Genomic DNA, 23382 nt, shown 5'->3' with positions numbered 1-23382 from the left:
TCACAAAAAACTGCAACTAACAGTGCATTAAGCATTTGATGAAAGGCACATTTTTGATGACAGTTTGCTGTAGGAGTTGCAGTTACTTCTTTTTACTTCCACTTTCAATTTTGTTGAAATTTATTTATTTATTTTTTGATTCTTTAATTTTACCTACTTATAATTTACTCTCATGTGTCAGGCTTAAACAGAGTAAAACCTATATAACACAGGCAGCCTGACAGTAGCGTCACATAATAAGTCACTGTACAAGCTGTGCATCTATAGTCACTGAACCCTGCCTACCGGTCGAGCGACATAGCAGCTGAATAGTTTTTGTTGATCACGCCAACAGACCGGCGGGCCCACACACCAAAACAATGACCAACACGTGGCTACTGTCGGACACTTAAACTTTTCAGTATTAGCCGTATGCCTTTTAAAAAGACCCCACTAACGCTACAACACAGTACAAAACACATTAATGAGTTTCATTTGCTGCCTTCCAGTCCCTGTTAATACCTCGGGCGATCCCCTTAGTCACGTTTCCGTGTTTATGTTTTTTTTCGCAACTGCAAGATTTGTTTCCACATGATCTGCTCCACCCTCGCTGGGCCTGTTTTGCCAGCGTGGTTGTCAATGGGAAATGTAGTTTAAATAGTTCTCTGAAGGCGTTGCGCAGCGTCTCCGAATGTACACCGTAAGACTACATTTCCCGGCTACACTCGGCTGGTGAAGTGTTGTTAACGGATAACCTGGACTCGGGCAGACAGCAACAACTCTGGAGCTGCTTACAAACGGCTGCCTCGTCGTCGGGCACAAAACACCGGTGAGAAAATATTTTTACTTGCTTTTTCTTTTTTTAAGTAGTGATGTTAAACGGCTGTTAAAGATAACGGACGCTGTCGACAAGGCTCTAATTATGTGCCCCGACGATGCTCAGAGAGATGACGTTAATAACCAGTCTGTAAGTTAGTTAACTACCTGAAAAATAACCGTTAAATGTCGGCTACAGCTCACAGCTGCTGATGTTTCTGTTGCTGAAGCAAATGTTGGCTGTGTGCAGCCAGGCCGCAGCAGCTGGCATCTTCTGGTCTGCCACCCCTAGAGGACGTCGTTACACCTATTTGTTTGTTTGTTTGTTTGTTTAATGAAGGTGGGAGTAACTTGAATTAATTACAGTACTGGACGTAGCACCATGCATAGGTGGCTAATGAAACAATTTGTAGGCGTCCGTCAAAGCGGTGCTGAAGTTTAAAAATGAATTAAATTGATTTATCTTTCCATAAAGAAAGCAGATGTGACTGGCTCTACTGCATTGCTATCATTTCTCATAAAATAAACAAACAGTACGTTGTTTGCAGGACCTTCCACCACGCCTGTAGTGAACAGGTACAGGCTGCTTGGGGTCAGGTGTACTGGTATTGAACTGATGCAGATATCAGTGACATTATTTGTTCCCAGTGAGGGTGGGTGTTATGTATAGAAAGTGACATAGCTAGTGCAGCTCCTGAAAAATATTTTTCAGTTTTTGGCTACTCCATTAAATTAAATAAAATGACAAGACATCATATTAATGCAAAATCTAATATTGCTATAAAGCCCCTGGTCATTGTTTTGCTACATTGCTTACAAGATAGTACAAAGATGAACATCATGGTTAGTATAATGGAAAAATCTCTCAGTAGATACATTTATATTGTCTCATGGTATACATTATAATATCTTAATGAATATGACAATGCACCAAGGTACAGGTCTGAATTGCTGGTTCCCATGTTTCTGTTTCATACCATTAATAGATTGGCTGTAATTTAAGAGACAATCAGCCAAATACACCCCAAGCCTAGCCAATAGAAGCTATGAATTTGAAAATTACATTTGAGGAAGTGAAACAAGTCCTGAAACAGAGTGGAGTGTGCATTTGATAAGATAACGTCTTTTTTTTAAGCTGTGGAAACACTTGGAAATTTAACTTGATTATTGAATTTAATTACCTAATTATTTATAATAATAAACTCATTGTGAACAGCTTGAACTGTTTATTTGTTACAGAGATAATGTGCAAACTTTGTAGCATGTGATATATTAACATATTTCTCAATGCATCATTTTGTAGTGTTTATAGTATTTAACCTCTTCATTTCCTCTAGATCCCTGTTTTACTGATTCTTGCTGGCAACTGCCAGAAATGTCAGAGACGTCAAGTGATGCAGAGTCGTCCTGTGGCTGGACAATTATAAGTAATGAGGTATAAATCCTTTTTCTTTCTTCTTATTCACTGCTATTTCCATTTGATTATTATTGGTGTTATATAGGTCTTGACATTTTTGAGGTAACAGCAAAGAGAGGAGGGTTTAATACAATGTTAAATGTAAAAAAGAAATAATCAAAAATCAAAAAAGAAGAAAGAAAATTAAACAATGATTACCAAATCACAGGATGAATGAAGTTGTTTATCACTTCAAAAACAGACAATCACTTGATTCTCTCAAAAGTACAAGTTGATCAAAACTTAAGGCAAATTGTCAAACATATTGGACATTTAGACAATTTCTCTCTAACTCACTGCCTGGAACAATTTTTTTTTCTTCTTTATTGGAGACTGTTTTCTTATTTGCACATTAGCTGACCTTTGAGATACTGAATAGAGACAAATCTGATTGCTGCTATTTGTTGCTGTTTTTACCCTTAAAAAAAAAACAAAACTTTTAGCTGCTTACTGTATATTCCCTTAGTTATTCAGTCATTAATCATCTCTCAGAGGAAGACTTTTAAATTTTAACATTTTTTAAATGAGTCATTAGCTATTAATCTGGATTTAGAAAGACGTAATTCTCCCTTCATGCCCAGTTTCAATGTTTTCTTACTGTGTTTACAGGGTTCAGATATTGAAACGTTAGGATCGGAAGCAGCAGTGGAATTTGGAGCAGAGCTGCTAGAGCGCCCTCCAGTGGAGGAAGCAAAGCTGAAGGACACACAGGCCTCTGCATCTGGTGGTAAAAATCATCATATTGATTTTTTTTACCTGGGTTTAACAGTTGCAGAATTATTAGTAACATTAACTGATGATTATGTTTTAGTGTGACATTATTAGAATGAAACCAATTTTTTTGGGTGCATGCATTTATGTATGACAGGAATTTAGACAATTGACAAAACAAGTGAAAATGACTTAATTGAAATGTAAATTCAGCTGAATGCCTGTTAGCAGTGCTTGTAAGAGATCTGAAGGTCACACACTAGCTTTTTACTAATCTTAAAAACTTTTTTGAACTTGTCTTTTTAAATTATGGGGTTTTTTTTTTTTTACTAGATTTTCCTGACATCCTCTACCTTTACATTTTTACTTTTATTGTGTTTGTCGTGGTGTTTATCCTTAGATAAACATTTATTCTGAAAACAAAAAAAATAAAAAATGATCAGAGCTAGAGAACAGTTAGTCAGTTAATTGATGAGTTGACATAAAATTATGAATTTATAAAATGTCTTGATTACTGATTGATTTAAGAACAGTTTGTTAAATGTGATTATTTGCTTACACATGAAATTTGTCAGAGAAATTATGATGGGCATTTTTTTGTAATACTTTCTGACAAAAAATAAAGAAAGTAATTGACTGATAAATCAATAGTGAAAATACTTGAGTTGCAGTTCTGTGACTATAAATGTTATACTATACATTTTCACTGCACAATTTAATATTTGTGACCTTGTAATCATAGCAACCATAATTCACACACTTAACATAATTCATACTGATTGTACTTAAACTGGGTGTGTTGAAGAGAGAGGTGCTGATTCCCTTGACGACACACTGGGAGAACGAACCATAGATGAGACACTGTACGTCTCTGAGGTAAGAAGACCTAAAAATAACTCACAGGGTGTTTTTCAAATAATCCAGAGCCACTTTGTTACTGCTCTCTGTACCAAACATCTCGAACATATCCTCTGCAGGCTGGACACAGAGCTGAGGGGAAAGAGCATGTCTCTCTATTGTCCTTCAGCGATCACTCCGACATTGTAACTCTGGGAGACTTGAAGGAGGATGAACATGCAGATGTGGAAGAAGCAGCAGCCAGCGGGGAGTTTTACCTCGGCACGTCCTGCAGCAGCCAGTACACCTTCACTGCTGCAGAGACTGGTACAACACATTCACCTATCCTCATGTTTTCTTTAGCAATCTGATTTTTATTTCCACTTGCAGCCAAACGGTCAACACAAAATATGTCTTCGCCCTGTTTTCTGCGTCAACAAAGCAGGTTTGATGATGAGTCACTGGAAAATTCCACAGAGTTTGGTGAACTTAGGCTACCATCTGAGAAGCCAGCTCACTGGAGGCCGCTCTTTTGCAGGTGGCCTGATTTGAACTGGAGTGAATCTAATATGCATAATGCACAGAACTAATCCTGATGCTCACAAGAACACATGCTATTTAATGATGTTAGCCAGCTGTGTTTCTTTTAAAGCATGTTCAACCACAAACCAAAAAAAATCGTGTGTAATTTCTTTCACAGTTCCTCCACCGGTGTGCATGTCTGTGTCATTGTAAGTCTGGAAGACAAGGAAAAGAAGTGTAATTAATTTACAAAATTATATGCAACATTATATAATTGTGAACTCCCATTAGCTTAAGAATTGTGAGCAGATAGATGCTGATTTCTTTCAAGAGTTTTTGCATTTTCTCTTTTTGGAAAACTAAGATTACCAGCAACAATTACATTGTCCAGTAAATTCAGAGGATTTAGGAGTGCTCTTTTGTCTTGATTTCCTCATAATTCTAAATTTCGTTTTTGCTGTATTGTGCTTAAAGGAATGATTTGACACTTTGGGAAATAGGCTTATTTGATTTCTTGCAAATGATGTTAATTATTATTGACAAGACTAATACCACTCTTGGGTCAGTATGGTTGTATGGGTGGATAAAGCCATATGAAACTTTGGAGTTTTCTGGAAAAAAGACTTGAAGTTTTGGGGCTTCAGATGAAGCAAGCACTGTGATATCTGATGACTTGCAAAAGTGAATCATTACAACACAGCTTCTTTTAATTATTCCAGTCTCATACGTGTGCAGTATAAGTCCAATGTATGTTGTTATTATTAAAATAATGAAAATATTGTATATATAAATATATAGCATTGTCCAATTCACTGACAAAAAATATGAATGTACCCTACTCACGTAGTTTAAGTGCAGTGTTAGTGTGTTTTAATCAGTCACATGGTATGATCCATTTGACACAAGCTTCAGTGCAATGTGTTTATCAGGAAGCTTCACAGGACTGAAACAAACTTGGAAGCTTTGGGAGCTTCTCATTTTTTCAATATGCACAAAAAACAGAGTGTAAAAATAATGTCAGATTATTTGTTGGCTGAGAGGTATCACTCCGCTGATAACTCGGAAAGAAAGGAAAATAAACGTATTTCCCAAAACGTTGAACTATTCCTTTAATGCATTGAATTATGCATTAAATCAATGCATTACTGAATCAATTCATATTAGTAATATTTGTAATCTGCATAATTAACATCACTTGTGAATGCTTTCTGTGCCTGTTATTTTGCGCCACTTAAAAAAAAATTATTTTCTTCCATTGTAAAATCACTGCAACCATAACCTTGTGTATTTTGCTGTAGTTTTCCCAGTGCAGCAGCCAGCAGTGACAAATTCCAGCAGCAGTGAGGATGAGGCTGGACGAAGCGCCAGTACTGTCATACGAAGGCGACGGGTGAGGAAGAACACCACAAGCATCATGACAGAGCCTGAGGAAGAGGAGCGTGGTCCGAGTGAAGAGGAGGAAGGGGAGGAGGAAGAGGAGGTGGCAGAGGAGACACAGCAGGAGGAGCAGGCTGAAGTTAGACCTGCTACTGCTCAGGACGTCCAAATGCAAGGTCAGGGCAGCAGTATACTCAACAAGTGTATCCTGCTTGCCCTCGTCATAGCCATCAGCATGGGCTTTGGTCACTTCTATGGTAAGAAGTTCAGTATAGAATTGGAAGATTTTACTGACATTACTGTTCATGTAGAAAACATACTTTTATATATTACCATTCCAGTTAGCAGGGATTAATGTACTTATTTTCTATTGCAAAATGATTTACAGTTCATTTAACCATCTGTGAAAGATCTCATAATTTCCATCTGTCTTTGGCCCAGATCCTCTGTCTTTCAGATGTGATTTGGTTTTTTTTGTGTCCATCAGTCTCCCATTGCAACATTAGAAATGTAGAAACAGAGTTTCCTTTTGCGTTTCTCTTTAGTATGCTTGTAAGACCAGGTTCAAGACATATCTCAGCAGTTCTTATCTTTGGTGGGAACTACAGTGTTTGTGAACTTTTAACACTTGGTAGATTTTATACCTGTCCTACATTTCCTCCTACCTTGACTAAATAGACCACTGCAGACTGCTCCTTCATCTTATGTAGATTTACCCCAACAATGCTGTCTAATGTTGCATGTAAATAAATGTTCAACATGTAAATAATCTGTTTGTATTACAAATCTCACTTACAGGCACAGTCCAGATTCAAGAAAGACAGAAAATTGTGGAGAAAATCAAAGTGAATGAGCTTGATAGTGTGAGGGATCTGCTTCAACAGCATGTTCGTGAACAACATTTTACAAACCAGGTCAGTGACGACACAGGTCATAACTCAATAATAAACTCACCTGAGGCAGAACGTACATAACAATAATCATTAACTCATTCTGTACAATTGCAAGACTTCTGGTGCTTCTTTCATCTATAAATACACATTTTTCATTTACTCAATTCATATTTACTTAATTCTTAAATGTTATTTCAATCAGAAAGAAAAACACTGAGTGACCAAGAAACAGTTCACATTCCAATGCAACCCAATACAAAAGTCCTAATTATAAATCAATAATAAATCTTACTTTTCATGTGTCATTTTTAATTATTAATAATGTGTCTGGAGGCTGTAGTTTGTCGTGTATTAGACTACATTAAATAGTAAGATAATTATTAGAGCTTGTTTACTATGTACAGGACAAAGTTTCACCTTCAACAATCATGACCCATGCAACCATGACTTTAATGGACCATAACTTGTTTTTTTCATTCACTCTAAGGCTCAGAGGGGAGACTTTGCTCTTAAAGACTTGGATGAGCAAAAAGTAATTTCACTGCTCACAGAGGTGATTGAAAAGATAAAAAAAGAGAACCAGGAGATCAACGTCAAACAGGTGCACATTCAGGTAACTTGGAAGTCCATGTACTGCTTTTATAACATAAGTGGAAAATAAATGAAAATGTTACAGGAAGGAAATGTTATGAGGAAAAAGTCAAAACTGAAACTGTGTTTTGTTTTACTGCTCAGATGCTGAAAGATTTGAGTGAACTTTGTGATTGCTTTCAGAACATAACTTTCTCATTTGCTTCTTTTTCCCATTAAGGCCCAGAGAGATCACCTGGAAATGTTGCTGAGACACAAAGCTGAGGAGAGGACTAACATCATGGCTCAGCAGCAGAGGCTGACAGCTGAAAACCAGCAGCTGAAAAGCTCTCTGGAACGTGAAGAAAAGTCTTTGTCCACTTTACAGGAGGAGCTGAGAAACCTGCGATCTAAGATTAGAGAACTGGAGGCGATGGGAGCTGGAGCCGACTCACTACTCTCAGAAAACCAGAGGCTGAAAGAGCAGCTGGAGGAGGAGAAGCAGCTGATCAGAAACTTCCACACCCAGAGGGAAGACTTAATGGCTGAAGCACAGACACTGAGGAAGAAACTCGACAAGGAGAGGAGGTCCACAGATGAGCTGAGGAGAGAGCTGAATCGTCTGAGAAGTCACATCCCTGGAGCTGGAAAGGAGGCCAGTTCAGAGCCAGAAGAGCTACAGTCACGACTGCTGGAGCTGGAGAAGCGACTGAGCTTCGAACAACAGCGCTCTGACCTGTGGGAGAGGCTGTATGTGGAAACCAAAGAAGAAAGAGCCAAAGGAGACACAGAGTCCAAAGTGAAAAAACAAAAAGCGGGTATGGCAGGGAAAGTGAAGGAGACATTTGATGCTGTGAAAAACTCCACCAAGGAGTTTGTCCACCACCACAAAGAGCAGATTAAGAAAGCAAAAGAGGCTGTGAAGGAGAACCTAAGGAAGTTTTCAGATTCTGTCAAATCAACTTTTCGACACTTCAAAGACTCAGCATCAACTTTCATCAACAAGGCCAGAGGCTTTTATAAGAAAAAATGTGATGAGAAGAATACAAAACAGTCCTTCCACAACACTCGGAAATCAGGGTATAAAGTTCATGAAGATAGAGGACAAAACAGCCACAAAGCCAACTTGAAAGGGTGCTCCGGTGTTTTTGACTGTGCCTATCAGGAGTCTATGAGTCTTTTCAACAAAGCTATGGAGCCAATCAGAGCAGATGAATTTTACCAGCTGTTGCAGAGCTACCTGCAGCAGGAGGTCGACCACTTCCACCACTGGAAAGAGCTTGAGCTGTTTATCAACAACTTCTTCCGCAATGGAGTGTTCATCCACGACCAGATGCTGTTCACAGACTTTGTCAGTGGTGTGGAGGACTATCTGGCAGACATGCACGAGTATCACGGGCTTGATGATGATGTGTTCGGAGATCTTGATGACTACGTCTACAGGCACTTTTTTGGAGAGACTTACACAAAAAACTATGGCCCGAGGTAAGTCTCCTATGGCCATTTTCTAATTCTTCTAAATTATGCTAAAAGTTTCCAGCTAAGCTTTCTTCTTACCTTTCCACATATACTGAGGAATTGAGAGAACAGGAACCCTTTTTTTAAGCCCTTAATTTATGAATAATTTCCAAATTATTTCCAACAGCTTTAAATGTATTGGTTTCATTTAATTTTTAATTTAATTTCATTAAGTTTATTAATTTCATTTAAATGCTAGCATCACTAGACTCTTTAATCAGTGCTAAGCAAGTCAAAATGTGAAATGGTCTTATATATACATACATTTCAACATATATAGCAAAAAAAAAGCTTCCAATAATGCATTAATATGTCTTTGGTTTAAATTGAGTTTTTCCTTCATGGAAATTCAGATTTTCCCTAAAATTTGTACAAAGTTACATAATTATTTTCAGGAAACCTTGCAGGAAAGTGAAGTATTGCAGAGAGCTCCTTAGCTAAAAGAACAGGTGTAACCACACATGCTGTTGCTCCACATTAGATCTTGTGAATGAGCTCTCTTACCAATGCACAGGAACACAATGAGGAAGATAGACTCTGTATACACATAGATACAATTCATTATTCAATTTAGTTATGGATCAGATATTTCATAAGATGTCACAGATTTCAGATTTTTGTGAGTACATTGAATCTGACAAACACGTTTTTCAACAGGCCAAATAAAATCTTCATCCTAATTTTACATTCAGGGCCAGTTTTATCAATTTATGCAGCAACTGCTATCATATCCAATTTCCATTTTTATTTATTTTAGTTGGTAGCTGAAGTTGAAATATTCCAACTTCATCAGTGCTGCAAACTGTATTTGCACAGTGCCCAAGTTGTGTAATAATTGTTGTGTCCAGTATAATTGGTTTGTTTAACTTCTCTGCTGTCAAAATAGTCTTTAAGTGGGAAGACCTGTGAACAACCTCTCACTTCTCTCAGATTTTGAAATTGATTTCAATGCTAAAATATTTCATGAATTACTATTAAACCAAAAAATTTAGGAGTCCAAAAGTTAGGACTTGCACACTGGCACCATGTCATTCAGTGTTTTGTGTTTGAATCTCACAGTGGACCGTTTGAGAGACCCGATACAGACTCAAAGGAGGAGTCACGCTCAAGGCATCAACGAAAGCAGCAGAGAGCCAGATCTCGGCCACACAGTGAACGCAAGTGGAGCAGATCAGGAAGAAACACAGACAGACACATGGCTGATGTCAAAATAGAACTGGGTCCGATGCCATTTGATCCCAAATACTGAAATATCTCACCAGGTTTCATATTATAGCTGCACATTGTATTTTGGGTTGTATTCAGATGCAAAGCTTCCCTTTGTTGTAAGTTTGCACAATATTAACTTTTTAATGCTACTGAACGTCCTAGAGCTGTTTTCTGTTTAGGGAAGTAACCATTAGATTAGAATGAAACATGTGGCATATGTATTTGTAACATGAGAGATTTGTGTTCATTTAACATTTGACAAATGTTAACCACTTAATGTTTAGGATTTCCTGCTGAAGCGCCACTGATTCTCATCTTCAACCACAGCACTTTTGTTCAAAAATATTTAGCAGAAAATGTTGATTGTGAATCCAACTATTGTGCTAAACAAAAACAGAAAAAAAGACATGCCGCATTAAGGATGTTTCCATGTACAGCCATAAAGTTGTTTTAATTTGCTGCTTGTGTGATGTGGCTATAACTTGCTTTTAAAATGCTGTTTTCTAACATTCCACCTCAGGCTTGTTTTAACTGGACCCGGCAGTTTCATTTTACTTTAATGCGAGTTGGGGAAAAGGCTGGAAAAACAATCCCCAAATTAAATTATGAATAATTGAAAAAGAGAAATATTTGACACACAATAACACATGACAAGTGATGTTACAAAATGACAACATCTGAGATTAAAATATTTATTTTAGTATCAAATCACATGACATTGATTAATAAGGTAAGAAAATTGCCATTGTTCCAGTGTTTTTCAGTGCCTTTCATAAATAAAAATGCTTCCACCAACTCGTCCCTCAGGAAAGTGAGTGTGAAACTTCTCTGCTGTCTTGACAAAGTTATTCCCTTGCAAAAACACAGAGATTTCCTACAACAAAAACACATTAAAGTTTAGGCAACTGTGAAACTAAATATTTGCACAAACGCATGTAGTATTATTTGTGAATATCTTACCTTTTCCAAAACGTCAAACAAAACCAAGTGCGTGGGCAGAGAGGATTTGTATGGAAATGAAGTCTGGAGCCAGTGAAGAGGGTCGTTGTAGAATCTCTCAGCCTCATCGACGTAACCTTCCTCTCCCAGATCTGGAGGACACTCAAGAAACTTCATCTTTATGGGGCAGTGGATGTGGCTACAGGGAGAGCGTATCATCAGCTGCTGTATGTGGTATTATAAGTCAAATCCCTTAATGCTGGAAATGTCATCAGAACAATACCTCCCGAATGTCACAAATAATGAATAGTTACTTGTGTCAGATTGTTAATTTACATTTTTAATTTTGTGGGTGGTGGGGAGTCAGCCGTTGTACCTTTCTAAAAACACTTATAACAAATTTAATTTTGCCATGTAGAGAGGAAGAAAAAATTAAATCCTAATAATAATTAATTTTTTGATCACATAATAGAAAATAGTGACAAAACCCTAATCTTAACAAGATAATTATGGCAGATGATGAAATACTTGAAGGGATAATACTAAAAAATGGAGAGCATTTAAAAAATATTTCTCCTCTGTGAATCTGTATGATAGAGTCGCTCAAGACATTTTCCAACAATTTTGATCCTTTTTAGCCTGTGTACAACGATGCTTTGGGAAATTTAAATACATTGTGCTATTAGAGCTTAGCATTGAACATCAGAAGTTCTTAAGTAAACTAAAACGTGTATGTAGGACAGAGAAGTAAAAACTATAAAATGTAAAAAGTTGACATCCATTGTTTCCTATTTTCTGTCTTGATATTTGTCACAATTGTTTAATTAACAGATGCTTTTGCTTTGGGCAATGTTCATTATCTTTTAATATGTATTTTTTCCCAAAAAGTTATTTTGAAAATTTTAAATACAGTAATTAATAATGAAAAAAGACTGTCAGGTGTGGAGGGGTGTGTACCTGTAGTAGGGCGTCGAGTGGCAGGGCATGAGGAAGAGGACATCTGGCTGTGGAGGCGTGGAGATGCTGCTGGCGTCACAAAGCGTCTGGAGGTGGCTCATGACGTCCAGAGTGCCACGCTGGTGGATCAGGCCGGTGTACAGAGCTGGAACCACGTTGGTCACAAACAAAAAGGATGCTGCAGCTCGACGCCACGTTTTCAGATTAGCCAAAGATATTCCTGTGGTGGATATTAGACAGAAACAAAAAACATGACTGAAACACATATCTTTCTCCAAATACATTTTTTGAATGTGAAATAAAGAACTTACCACAGAAGACCATACAGAAAGGCAGCACAGGATAGATGAATCTGAACTCCTTGTGAGGGAGTAAACTAAAAACAAAGAAATAAAATCAAGTTTGTCTGCTGAGCATAAAACATGAAAAACCAGGACCTGTAATCATTGGCCTGCTCAAAATAACATTTTGGCCTTAAAGGCAGCGTGTAGTTTTTGACCACTAGCAGTGTTATGGAGAAATATTATTATGAGCAGGTCCCAGTTTTCTTTGTTCTTGTGCAGACACCACACACTCCTGCCAATGGTTTCACACGACTCCACTGACTGGTGACGGTAAACAAAAACAGCAATGGCCCGACACCAACAAGAATGTAAACAAAACAGGTTTCTAAATCTAAATTATCAAAATAAATAAATAAATAAATAAAAATTATTATGAGGATGGACATCATTAGACCGTCAAGGCTACACCTAGTGTTTGAGTGAGGGACACTGGATGTAAACATAAATTTTGATTTACTCCCACTCACAAACAGAGGTTGGCTCACACTTTCTGGGTTTCTGAATGACTGTAAAATATATGATTAGTCAAAATGAATCATTTCGTTTCTGAAGCAACTCAAATAATTCTGTAGTTATTAAATATTTTACACAAATAAACAAAACTACGAAGGAATATGTTTGCGGGTAAAGTATCAGTGACGAGACCTTGATTCTGATTTTTAGTGACATTTTCTCACTCTTCATTTGGCTCTTCAAGGCTTTCTTAAGTGTTGTTGTCATCTTGCAGCTGCTCCCTTGAGGGGTCATCACTGCAGATCATCATCCGCATATTTGATTTGGCATAAGGCTTTACACCAAACATCCACAACCTGGGTTCGGTGAAGCTGGGGATCAAACCACCAACCCAGGGATCGGCGGCCCACATGCTCTACCACCTGAGTCATGCCCACCCTCAGAGCAGTCGTAAGTGTAATTTGATAAATTCAGGCCCATGAATGTGAACACAAACGTTTTACCTGTAAACCACGATGGTCCAGACAACTGCTGCCAACAGGATCTTGTATCTTTTGAAGGCGAGAGTGCACCCATGAAGAAAGAAGGGAAGGTGAGGGCCGATGACAACAGCGAACCCCTGGGTGAAGTACCAGTGCCAGGGGTGAGAGCCGTAGAAGTCAGCCACACCGTGAACGACATTAAACTTCAGAAAATTGAACTGCACCATGGTCCACTAGAAAACAGACAAAAGAGCAACTGTTACATACAATATAACTTCATAAGCAGCAGTTAGTGGATATGTTTCAATGTTTTACCTTTTCATAGAACAGACAGTCAATCATTGTTGAAATCACAACAGCCAAAGCCCTGGAAATAAGAAAAGTGGATTATGCAGTGGATGAAAAAAAAAAAAGCAAAAATACAGTTTAAGTGGATATGAAATTAAAAGTGCAAACCCTATAGGAATGCAGTCGTGAGTGATGAGCCTCAGCTTGTTATCTTCCTGCCAGAAATGGTACATCAGCAGAGGAAACCACACAATCAGCGCTGTTGGACGAACAATGACAGCCAAGGCAACTAGGATCAAATATTTTTTGCTGGAGAAAAAAAAAAAAAAGAAAAACACCAACAATGTGTCTGTAAGTAATACATTTTGGAGATTAGGGTAAATTAAAATTTGAAATTAGAGGTCTTAACAAGCAGAGACCTGCTGTGTGTTTTGGACCCAGAGAGGGGAAAGTAAAAAAGAGCCAGACAGGTGATGGTGGTCTCCATACTGTTGGTCAGAGTCCTGGTGCAGCAGAACCACGTGAACCATGAGCACAGATGGCAGAAGAACTACAGGTCAAAACAATAAGTTAAATGAGAACTGTATTGTGGTGGGTCGAGTGTTAAAATATCTTTTTTTTTTTTTTTTTAAATCTTAGACTCTAAAAAGACCAAATTAATTCTCAAAACACAATGAAAGAGGAATAATATTGTGTTGTACCTAACCATACAGAATAATCATGTTTTGTCTACTTAATTTAATACAATAATACACTTTCTAAAGTATTTTCCCCTTAAATAAAAGTCAGAAAATGTTATGGCCCACTTTCATGACAGACACACACTGTTGGCTGCTTCTGTGCTACAGTGGACTGCAGTTAATAACAGTACGCAGGCAAAATGCTCACCGTCCATTTTGCAACATCACGACTTTCCAGCGTTCGGATGAGGAAGAAGAATTTTACATCAGCAAATGCAGCCAGGAGTGCTTGAGTTATTCGTGGAAGCCATTTCTGCAGAGCCAGCCGGACCAAATAGAGTGAAACATTTTGACCACATGAAATAAATTTGATCAGAGACATGCAGAAAAAAAGTTGTCTGAATAGTGAGAAACTTACCAGGAGGTGGACTGAGTCGAGATTTAATAAGTGTAATATCTTGTATATAAATGCAAAGAAGAGTGGATAGGAGAATCCTCTTAGTCCTTCCTTCCATTCCCAAGTCAGATACCCATACGTCAGACTGTTAAGGTTGTAACAGCATAATAATAATAATAATAATAATAATAATAATAATAACTGATGGTTTCAGCTTCAAAAAGAAAGAAAGTTGCTTGTTAACTTATTTAACACATTTCTCCATCGTTGGAGAAATAAAGGCCCAGTTCTGATAGTAGGTGTTCAAACACCAAAATTGTACTCCAGTTGGCAAAACTGTAAAATCACATAATTGTGGCTAGAAAGAAAACGATGCAACAAAAAACTCCTCCCTGATGGCAGCAAAAACAATCCTCTCTTTCACATACGTATATAGCAGGTGCCCAATTCTGGCTGTATTCAAGACTATTGTAAAGTCTTTGGTAAATGAATAATTTGTTAAGACTCTGGTCTTAGCTTCTTTTAGCCTTTCATAGTATTATCTGTTTTAGTATTTATCCACACCACTGTTTCTGTGCACACCTTGGTCTTCAACCTCAGTGGGACATGGTTGGGTTTGGCTTGGTTTTTGGTAATGTGGTAGATTTGTTTGGGAATTTGCGTCATTAATGAACAATAAGCAACTGAGTCCTACACTATCAATACAATCATGTGGTCCCCTTTGGTAGTGAGAACAAACTTTAGTCCCAACCTTTCATTATTTTCTTAACATTGTGATGACATGGAGCATACTCCTAAATTGTGTTTAATCAAACAAACTGACATAAAAAGGGTCAGGTATTTAGGAGTATGTTTCTGTGTCTCTGAGCAAAAAACAATATAGTTACTTTGTGCGCTGTACTTGATGGGAGCTTGGTTGCAACAGGGGCTCCCAGACAGTTCAATGTCCTCACTGCACTCTCGCTGTCTGCTCTGGTACCAATAATACACAGCAGGCCAACCACACTCACAGGCGACGGTGTTTCGCCAAAAGGATATTTGAAGACCATTCGATGAGAAACCTCCAGAGACTGCCAGTACTCATCAGGGACAAAGCTGGTCTGAACCAGGAAGCAGTTGATAAGTCTGAACACCACTGAAAACACAACAACTCTGGCTCTCAGCACATCTGTGGGGTTCAAGAGAAATCACTTCATTTTAGTATAACAAACCTGATTTTTTTTTCTACCATCACAGCACAAAACTAGGGGACACAAGCTGTTTGTGTGCTCACCATTATCATAATCACTGACTAACCAGTGAAAGAATAAGTTCTCAGATCTTACTTAAGTAAAAGTACCAATGCTGTAATGTAAAAATACTCCATTACAAATAGCATTCAAAATCCTATTTAAGTTAAGAAACAGGAGTATTATTAGCAAAATGGACTCAAAGTATTAAAGTATTCAGTGCGCAGAACAATGAGTCCTAGTGACATAATATCACATGAATGTGCATAATTTTATTGTTTTAGTTGGTTAAAGTGAAATTGAACATCACCTGTTTTTTGTTTTTTTTAACCACAGTATTCTTTATTATTTACCAAAGCAAAATAAACAGGAAGGGAAACCAAACGCCCACAGAATTATGATATGATAAATATAATAACTACGCCACATACTGTTTGGGAGTTTGATTTATGACAGTGTATCATATTTTTAGCCCATCATACTGTACAGTATGTTTTGTCTGTAAAACTGTGGCTTAACTGCAACTATAGTGATAAATAAATGTGGTGCAGTTCACAACAGATCTTGTGGTATTACATGTAAACACTACAACAGATTACAAGTATCTCCAAAATGGAGTATAGTGTTAGAGTATTTCAGTAAAAGTACTCAGTGTGTCTAACATGTCACAATAAAAGCCTCACCGTTCAGAGGACATTCATCTTCCACTGTGTAAAGCTGGGATTTTCTCTTCCTCAGTTTCACATCTTCACCTTTGTTCCCAAAACTCAGACGCTGTCGGATGTGCTCCATCAGGACATTTTGTCTTCAGGCCTTTGTGAACAATCCGCTGACAACATAGCTCACCTGTCAGGATACAAGACAGGTGAGTTCAGAGGCTGAGTGAACTCAAGCAGGTCACACGGTCCATTTTAAACAGATATCTGCTGCTGGTCAGACGCTGGGGGTGAACTACCTGCACAGGCTCTCCGTTTATTCAACCGAGAGCATTAAACCTAACTTCAACTAAACAGCAATAAAGTCATAAAAACTCCCGCAGAGAACACGGTGGACTAGGCTCAGGTTGTTGTTGCGCTTCCGCACTCAGACTTACTTCCGGGGGAACGCTGTGTCCGAACTTCAAAGTAAAAGCTCGACTCAAATCAAGTAGATTTAATAAAATTCAATTAATTTCAATTAACATAATTTGAGTAGATTGAATAAATTTCACTCGATTTAATTTACTTGGGACTTTTAATTTAATGAATTTCAAAATAATTTAACAGAATTTTATTGAAAGAAGAGTTAAGTGAATTTGAGTAAATTTAATTTATTTAATAGAGTAAAGTTAATTCACTTAACTAAATGGGTGAAATGAAATGAAATTATTTAATTTCAAAACATTCTGTTTAATTAGTACATTTAATTTTAGTTAAGTCAGTCAGCTCTATGTAATGGGTTTGAGTAAACTTTGTCAAATCTGATTGCATAAATTCAACCCAGTTTTAGGTAACCTGATGGCCAAGTGGTGAGACTGCAAACCACATGGGCAGTGTGACTCCTGGTTTAACTCCTGAACAGCTAGACCATTTGCTTCCATGTCACCCCCAACTGCCTCTCCCCACATTTTCTGTCTTCACTGTTCCTTGTCTAGTTTACATTTAGGAAAATTTGAGTTAATTATTTCCACTCAACCTTATTTTATTGAGTAAATTTAATTACTATTTTCACTCAACACCAGGCTATTGAATTAATATAATTTAATTTGATTTATTTAAATAATGTTACTCAATTTAAATCAATTGAGTACATTTAATTTAATTAAATGTACTCAATTGATTTAATCATTTAGGGTGGGTTCAGGAAGCAGAGACCCTCTCTACCTTTAAGATCAGGCTGAAAACTGTCCTCTTTGATAAAGCTTAGAGTTAGGGCTGGCTCCTGAACTATCCCTTAGTTATGCTGCTATAGAGCTAGACTGCTGGGGGATTCCCATGATGCATTGGGCTCACTCTCTCTCTCTACTACTTTATGCCATTAACTTTGTTTGTTTTTTTTATCCTGTAGTTTGTGCTTCTCCTCTCTCTCCCTCTCTCTGTCCTCATTCTGCAGGTCTCTCTGCCTCTGGAGCAGCAGGATCCAGATCCACCACTACTCATCATTACTATTAACCACTGTTATCTGTCATCATTATTGATAACACCATTACCTATACAGCTGTTCCTGCTCTCTCTCTCTCTCTCTCTCTCCTCCCCCCCACCCCCTCTTTCTCCTCTTAAACCCAACCGGTCGAGGCAGACGGCCGCCCACCCTGAGCCCGGTTCTGTTGGAGGTTTCCTCCTGTTCAAAGGGAGTTTTTCTTCCCCGCTGTTGTCAAGCACTTGCTCTTTGTGGGAACTGTTGGGTTTTTCTTTGTAACAAAGTAAGGTCTCGACCTTACCCTGTTAAAGGGCCTTGAGATAGTATATATTATGATTTGGCGCTATGCAAATGAAATTGAATTGAATTGAATCATTTGAAATAATAATTACTTAATAATCATTGAAGTTACGTATCCAATGCAGGACTGTCACTTGTAACAGAGAGCTTTTACACTGTTTTATTACTTTTACTTAAGTAAATGACCTGAATACTTGCTGTGAGACCACACAACTTACATTTAGTAATAATAACAACAACAATAATGATAATAATAATAATAATAAGGAAGCATTTTGTTTTTATCATTCTCTTACATCAGTTCTTAGTTTTGCTGGACGTGTTCCACTGAAGCTCAGACTTTCTACTGTTTCCCAGATAAATGTTTTGTTGTGGTCCTTTATCAGGGGGCACTTCACTGCTGACGCCACCAGGCGGCTCCTTGCGCACTGTTGTCCCGCCGCACTTCAGAGAAGAAGAAGAAGAAAGTGCAGCCGCTGTACGTCCGTGTCCGCGGCGGTGTGCCTCAGGTTGCCTCAGTGTGGCTGTCCCTGGTGTGTGTTTACCTGCTGCTCGTTACAGAGACGTCGAACAAACCACCTCCTCGGTGAGTTATAAACGTTGCAGAGAATCGCATCTCCACCATGTCATTGTTTGAGATTTATTCACGTCCGGCAGGAAACTGTCAAGGTAGCGAATCGACGCTTTGTTCGTATGTCCGGTCTGAGTTTTTCAAAATAAGACTCATATCAAACGCAACCGCAACTAATGAGCATTTCAGTACTAATCCGCCAAGTAGCGCTGACCTTTTTATACACAGTCTATGGCGCTGACCGATAAATCGTATTTTCATTGTCATCACAAGAAAATAAATTCATTTGTATGCAAAATATACACACGCAGGATTTTCAAGGCGCAGCGCCTGAGCCAAATGAACCAAAAAAAAAAAAAAAAAAAAAAAAGTGATTTGTTGTTCTTATGGTCGGGGTACAGCTCCCCTCTCTGACACACACACACACACAGAGTGGACAGCACAGAGGAGAAGAAGGGTGTCAAGTGAATATCCACTGGAGCTGACAACAATGTGCTGTAAGTGTAATCAATAGGAAAAAGCCTATACGCGTCCCTGATCACACCCCCTGTTCAACAAGCCTTACACATGTAGAAAAGCCACATTTTCAGTTGCTCAGTGTGTTGGCGTGAAGCTACACGTTAATTGTTATGAACAAGCTGAAAGGGAAGATTTCTGTAGGTTTGTGTGAACTTGTGGCGACAGGCTGAGACAGTGGCCGCCCCCTCTCCGACAGCGTTACCTGCAGCTCAGGGAGGAGTTCTCCATTTACCTTCACTCAGTGTTTTCATGTCGGGAATATTATTTAGTCTATTGACATTTTACATTGGTTTCTTGAGAGATATTATTGAGTTCATACACAGTGGCTCTGTTGCTGTAAACATTATTGTTGCTGCTTTAGAAACTAATGTTATTGATTCTAATTCTGTTCTAAACTTTATTCTTTTTTGAAAATAAAAACAAGTACCAATACGAGTATCAGTAAAGAACTGGATAAACTGTACTGTATTTATGAGATAAGATGAATATGACATTATATAGCTACACCTGATGAGAGAACCCCCTCTGTCTCTCCACTGAGACCTCAACATTTTGCATTCACACATGCATGTAAACATTTGCCTTTTCAGATGGGGCTCTGGATGTGTGGGCTATGCATTTGCACGGTTTGGCCGCTCAAATGAATCAGCTAGCTGCCAGCTACCCTCAGATTAATTGGTGTTAGTTTGGTGGTGACTGTGAGGTTCGCGAGCACGGTGGCTGAGGAAGACACCTCAGTATTTGTTTATTCATTGCAAGTCATATCGTAATCGCAGTATTGAACAATGTTATTCCACATGCATTCCTCATGTAGGTTCACCACCAATACATTTGTCAGGATTTAGTCAGTAAAATGTCATAGTGAAATAGTGAAAAATATCCAACCTCAGTTTCTCAGAGTCCATTATAACGTCTGTTGTGTTTTGTCCACAACCCTCCTTGGATTTTAGTGATTCTGACAGTGTTGATTGAGAAATCTTGGCAAATCATAATGAAAAGAAGCGTGAGGTTCTTCGATTGTGGTAGAATATTGAAAGGTCTTGTTGAAGGGATATAGGAAGTGTTTGAGGGAATTCCCCCTGTAATAAAACATTAATGTCTTTGTGTGTTCAGCACTATGACTGTGCACTTAATTCACTCTTGCAGGCATCTGTAAAAAGGCACCAGACTTTGTGGATCAAAGGTATCTTTGAATTTATAGCAATTTTGGTGAGAACGAGTTGAGTTACAGCTCAAGAACTGAGATTCTTGTTTTAAACGCGATACAATCATACTTATACTTCAGGGTGCATAACCCGATGAGAGTGAGACTGTTGTAGTTACTGTGAGGTGCCTCTGTAGGAAGCACCCTATACTGTTTTTTTTTAATTGTTTTGAGATTTATGCAGAAATACTTTATGGTAGCTCTGGATATGCTGTAAAAACAGTAACACCGCTCCAGCACAGCCAGCAACACATCAGTTAACCTGCACTGTATGTGGAGTTGCTAAAAATATCCATGCAACAAGTTATGATAAAAATTTTGCGAGAGCATGTAACATTCAACAAAGCGTCGGAACTGCAAATTGGTACCAAAATAAAAGAGTTAGACCATAATTGAAAGTGCCTTGGATAACACCACTTTATTGTTCTTTTAGGATCATCTTGTGTCTCGGGATTGGGATTCCTTGTTAACAGAAGTCATGTTTCGACGAAGAGTACCTTTCACACAGATAGCCTTTGCCACGCTGCTCGGAGTTGCTGGTGGCATGTATATCTACAGACCTTATTTTGAGCCGGTGCCGAAGAACTCAGGACAGCAAAACCAGGGCATGCCAAAGAAACAGAATGAAACAGACTGAAATAATTCATCACTCCCCGGAAATACTTCACAGACAGAAGCCACAAGGACTAAATGAGACGACCGGACTGTCAGAGCTGGAGGATGAACAAGAGGCAAGACCAGTGGATACATCTCATGCTTCTTTGTGCTCTGTGTGATTGTAAATGAACAGAATAAAATATTTGGTAGTTTGACTTATCATCTGTTTATTATTAAATATCGCCGTTCTCATGGATTTTCAGTTTCAACAAAACTTTGTCCTGTTTTTTTTTACATGAATAAATGTTGTTGAAAGTTGACTTTGTGAATAAAAAAGAGCATTGGGAAGGTCTGAATTTATATATATTTTAAAACATGACTGAAAGCCATGCTGGTTGCCACTATAGACTGTGGTTATCATTGTTCACGATCATGTTTGTACGAGAGTCAAAACCTTTGAGTAATTTAGCCGTTTGGCTCCTTTGTCAGATTCCCAATACCTTTTCACCACAGGTATTAACATTTACACAGAAAACAAGGTCTGTGGTTCAAATAAGCATGAAAATTGTTCATTAATTGCTAATGCTGGGTCAAAGGGGTTTTAAGGGATTCAGGTTACTTTGGCCCAACTGCATGTCATTCGTTTTCCCACTCAGCAAATTGTCAAACTGTCTGGATCCATCTTGTGTTAGAGGTAATCACATGGTGGGCAGAATTTTATGATAGGCTAACATTAAATGACAGTAACATAGCTGCTAATTCTGGCCATCACAAATTTAACATCACTATGAAATGATTCAGTGACAGTTACATTACCTGTCAGTGTCGCCTACTGAAAACTTAGAAAAATAACAACATAACGATTCTAAAGCGAATGTAACGTGATAAAATGTCAGTAACTTTAGTAGTTATATTGGCCATTAATTATATGTTTACTTAAAATGTAATATTTTCAATAACATTAGTAAGCTAATAATTTGGTGAGCAACAATCTAACATTATCATCACATTGTGAAAAAACAAAGTTACAGTGGCTGCGAGTTTGTAATTCCAGTTAAAATGAAAACTTTGGAAGAATGTTAACTTAAGTTTGACCTGCAAAAATCTAATGTCAAGGGAAACATAATTCCTGCAAAAGTGACAGTTACAGTAGCTGCTGATTCTGGCTTTCACAGATTTAATATTTACATAAAATGAAAGGTTGACACTTACTTTACACTCCAGCATTGCTCACTAAAAAGTTAATAGTAAGGTAAAAGGTTTAAAAAAAATGACAGTATAGTGAAAAGAATATGAAAAAAAGGTCAGTAACCATACCTGCTAAATTGGTCATTAATTATAATCTCTAGATAAAACATATTTTCATTAGCTGCTAATTTTGGCCACCAACAATCTAATGTCGAGGGAAAAGGAACCAGAGAGTGATGAGTGATGAGAAAGTAACTTTAGCTGCTAATTCTGGCCATCACAAATTTAACATTGATGCCAATATATTGGGCAAAGCTGTCATCAATGTAAATGATGGCTACTTTGAAGAATAATTCTGATGTTTTCAGGATTGTTATTATTATTACTGCTTTATTTATTCATTTTCAACATGTCCACCTTCCCATTCTGGGAAAGTGGTCTCAGACTTTTGGAACCCACTGTATATAATTTCAACATACATTGACAGGATAGCATACATAGCATACATAAATAAATGTATGGGCAAGACATACACTCACCAGCCACTTTATTAGGTACACCTTGCTAGCACTGGGTTGGACCCCTTTTTGCCTTCAGAACTGCCTTAATTCTTTGTGGCATAGATTCAACAAGGTGCTGGAAACATTCCTCAGACATTTTGGTCCATATTGACTTGATAGCATCACAAAGTTGCTGCAGATTTGTCGGCTGCACATCCATGGTGCGACATCCCAACGGTGCTCTATTGGATTGAGATCTGGTGACTGTGGAGGCCATTTGAGTACAGTGAACTCATTGTCATGGTCAAGAAACCAGTTTGAGATGATTTGAGCTTTGTGACGAGGCGCGTTATCCTGCTGGAAGCAGCCGTCAGAAGATGGGTACACTGAGGTTATAAAGGGATGGACATGGTCAGCAACAATACTCAGGTAGTCTGTGGTGTTTAAACGATGCTCAGTTAGTACTAAGGGGCCTAAAGTGTGCCAAGAAACTATCCCCCACACCTTTACACCACCAGCACCAGCCTGAACTGTTGACACAAGGCAGGATGGATGCTTTCATGTTGTTGACGCCAAATTCTGACCCTGCCATCCGAATGTCACAGCAGAAATCGAGACTCATCAGACCAGGCAACATTTTTCTGATCTTCTATTGTCCAATTTTGGCGAGCCCCCTGCGAACTGCAGCCTCAGTTTCCTGTTCTTGCCAGTTTCCTGTTCTTGCCAAT

At 38.2% G+C, this 23382-nt stretch overlaps 3 protein-coding genes across 8 annotated transcripts; 2 read left to right on the top strand and 1 right to left on the bottom strand.

Moving 5' to 3' along the window:
• Positions 1-675: 675 nt before the first annotated feature.
• Positions 676-10683, top strand: ccpg1 (cell cycle progression 1). 4 transcript variants are annotated; one of them, XM_071488338.1, is made up of 11 exons: positions 676-808; positions 2133-2230; positions 2861-2978; positions 3768-3838; positions 3940-4126; positions 4245-4337; positions 5620-5955; positions 6497-6612; positions 7079-7204; positions 7403-8646; positions 9739-10683. In XM_071488338.1, the coding sequence occupies exons 2-11, from the start codon at positions 2171-2173 to the stop codon at positions 9926-9928; spliced, it is 2541 nt and encodes an 846-aa protein (XP_071344439.1). In that variant the 5' UTR covers positions 676-808; positions 2133-2170; the 3' UTR covers positions 9929-10683. The 4 variants fall into 4 exon arrangements, with proteins under 4 accessions (XP_071344439.1, XP_071344437.1, XP_071344440.1 ...); XM_071488336.1 differs by having other exon boundaries at positions 4242-4337; XM_071488337.1 differs by lacking the exon at positions 676-808 and adding an exon at positions 911-946 and having other exon boundaries at positions 4242-4337.
• Positions 10567-18509, bottom strand: pigb (phosphatidylinositol glycan anchor biosynthesis, class B). Of its 3 annotated transcripts, none has more exons than XM_071488342.1 (13): positions 18372-18509; positions 16341-16503; positions 15467-15596; positions 14450-14567; positions 14240-14344; positions 13771-13901; positions 13520-13660; positions 13379-13430; positions 13085-13296; positions 12096-12160; positions 11785-12004; positions 10849-11026; positions 10567-10762 (listed from the first exon to the last, which is right to left on the bottom strand). In XM_071488342.1, the coding sequence occupies exons 2-13, from the start codon at positions 16447-16449 to the stop codon at positions 10649-10651; spliced, it is 1575 nt and encodes a 524-aa protein (XP_071344443.1). In that variant the 5' UTR covers positions 16450-16503; positions 18372-18509; the 3' UTR covers positions 10567-10648. The 3 variants fall into 3 exon arrangements, with proteins under 3 accessions (XP_071344443.1, XP_071344442.1, XP_071344441.1); XM_071488341.1 differs by lacking the exon at positions 18372-18509 and adding an exon at positions 16613-16752; XM_071488340.1 differs by lacking the exon at positions 18372-18509 and having other exon boundaries at positions 16341-16742.
• LOC139627527 (protein PIGBOS1) lies at positions 18504-21314 on the top strand. Its single transcript, XM_071488344.1, has 2 exons — positions 18504-18661; positions 20803-21314. The coding sequence occupies exon 2, from the start codon at positions 20848-20850 to the stop codon at positions 21004-21006; it is 159 nt and encodes a 52-aa protein (XP_071344445.1). The 5' UTR covers positions 18504-18661; positions 20803-20847; the 3' UTR covers positions 21007-21314.
• The last annotated feature ends 2068 nt before the right edge of the window (positions 21315-23382 follow it).

The sequence above is a fragment of the Trachinotus anak genome, unplaced genomic scaffold, assembly GCF_046630095.1.
Source record: "Trachinotus anak isolate AG129_WGS33_773 ecotype Australia unplaced genomic scaffold, CSIRO_AGI_Tana_v1 ptg000011l, whole genome shotgun sequence".
Taxonomy (NCBI): domain Eukaryota; kingdom Metazoa; phylum Chordata; class Actinopteri; order Carangiformes; family Carangidae; genus Trachinotus; species Trachinotus anak.
The sequence above is the reverse complement of the archived record's forward strand: the minus strand, read 5'-3'. Positions and strand labels throughout refer to the sequence as shown.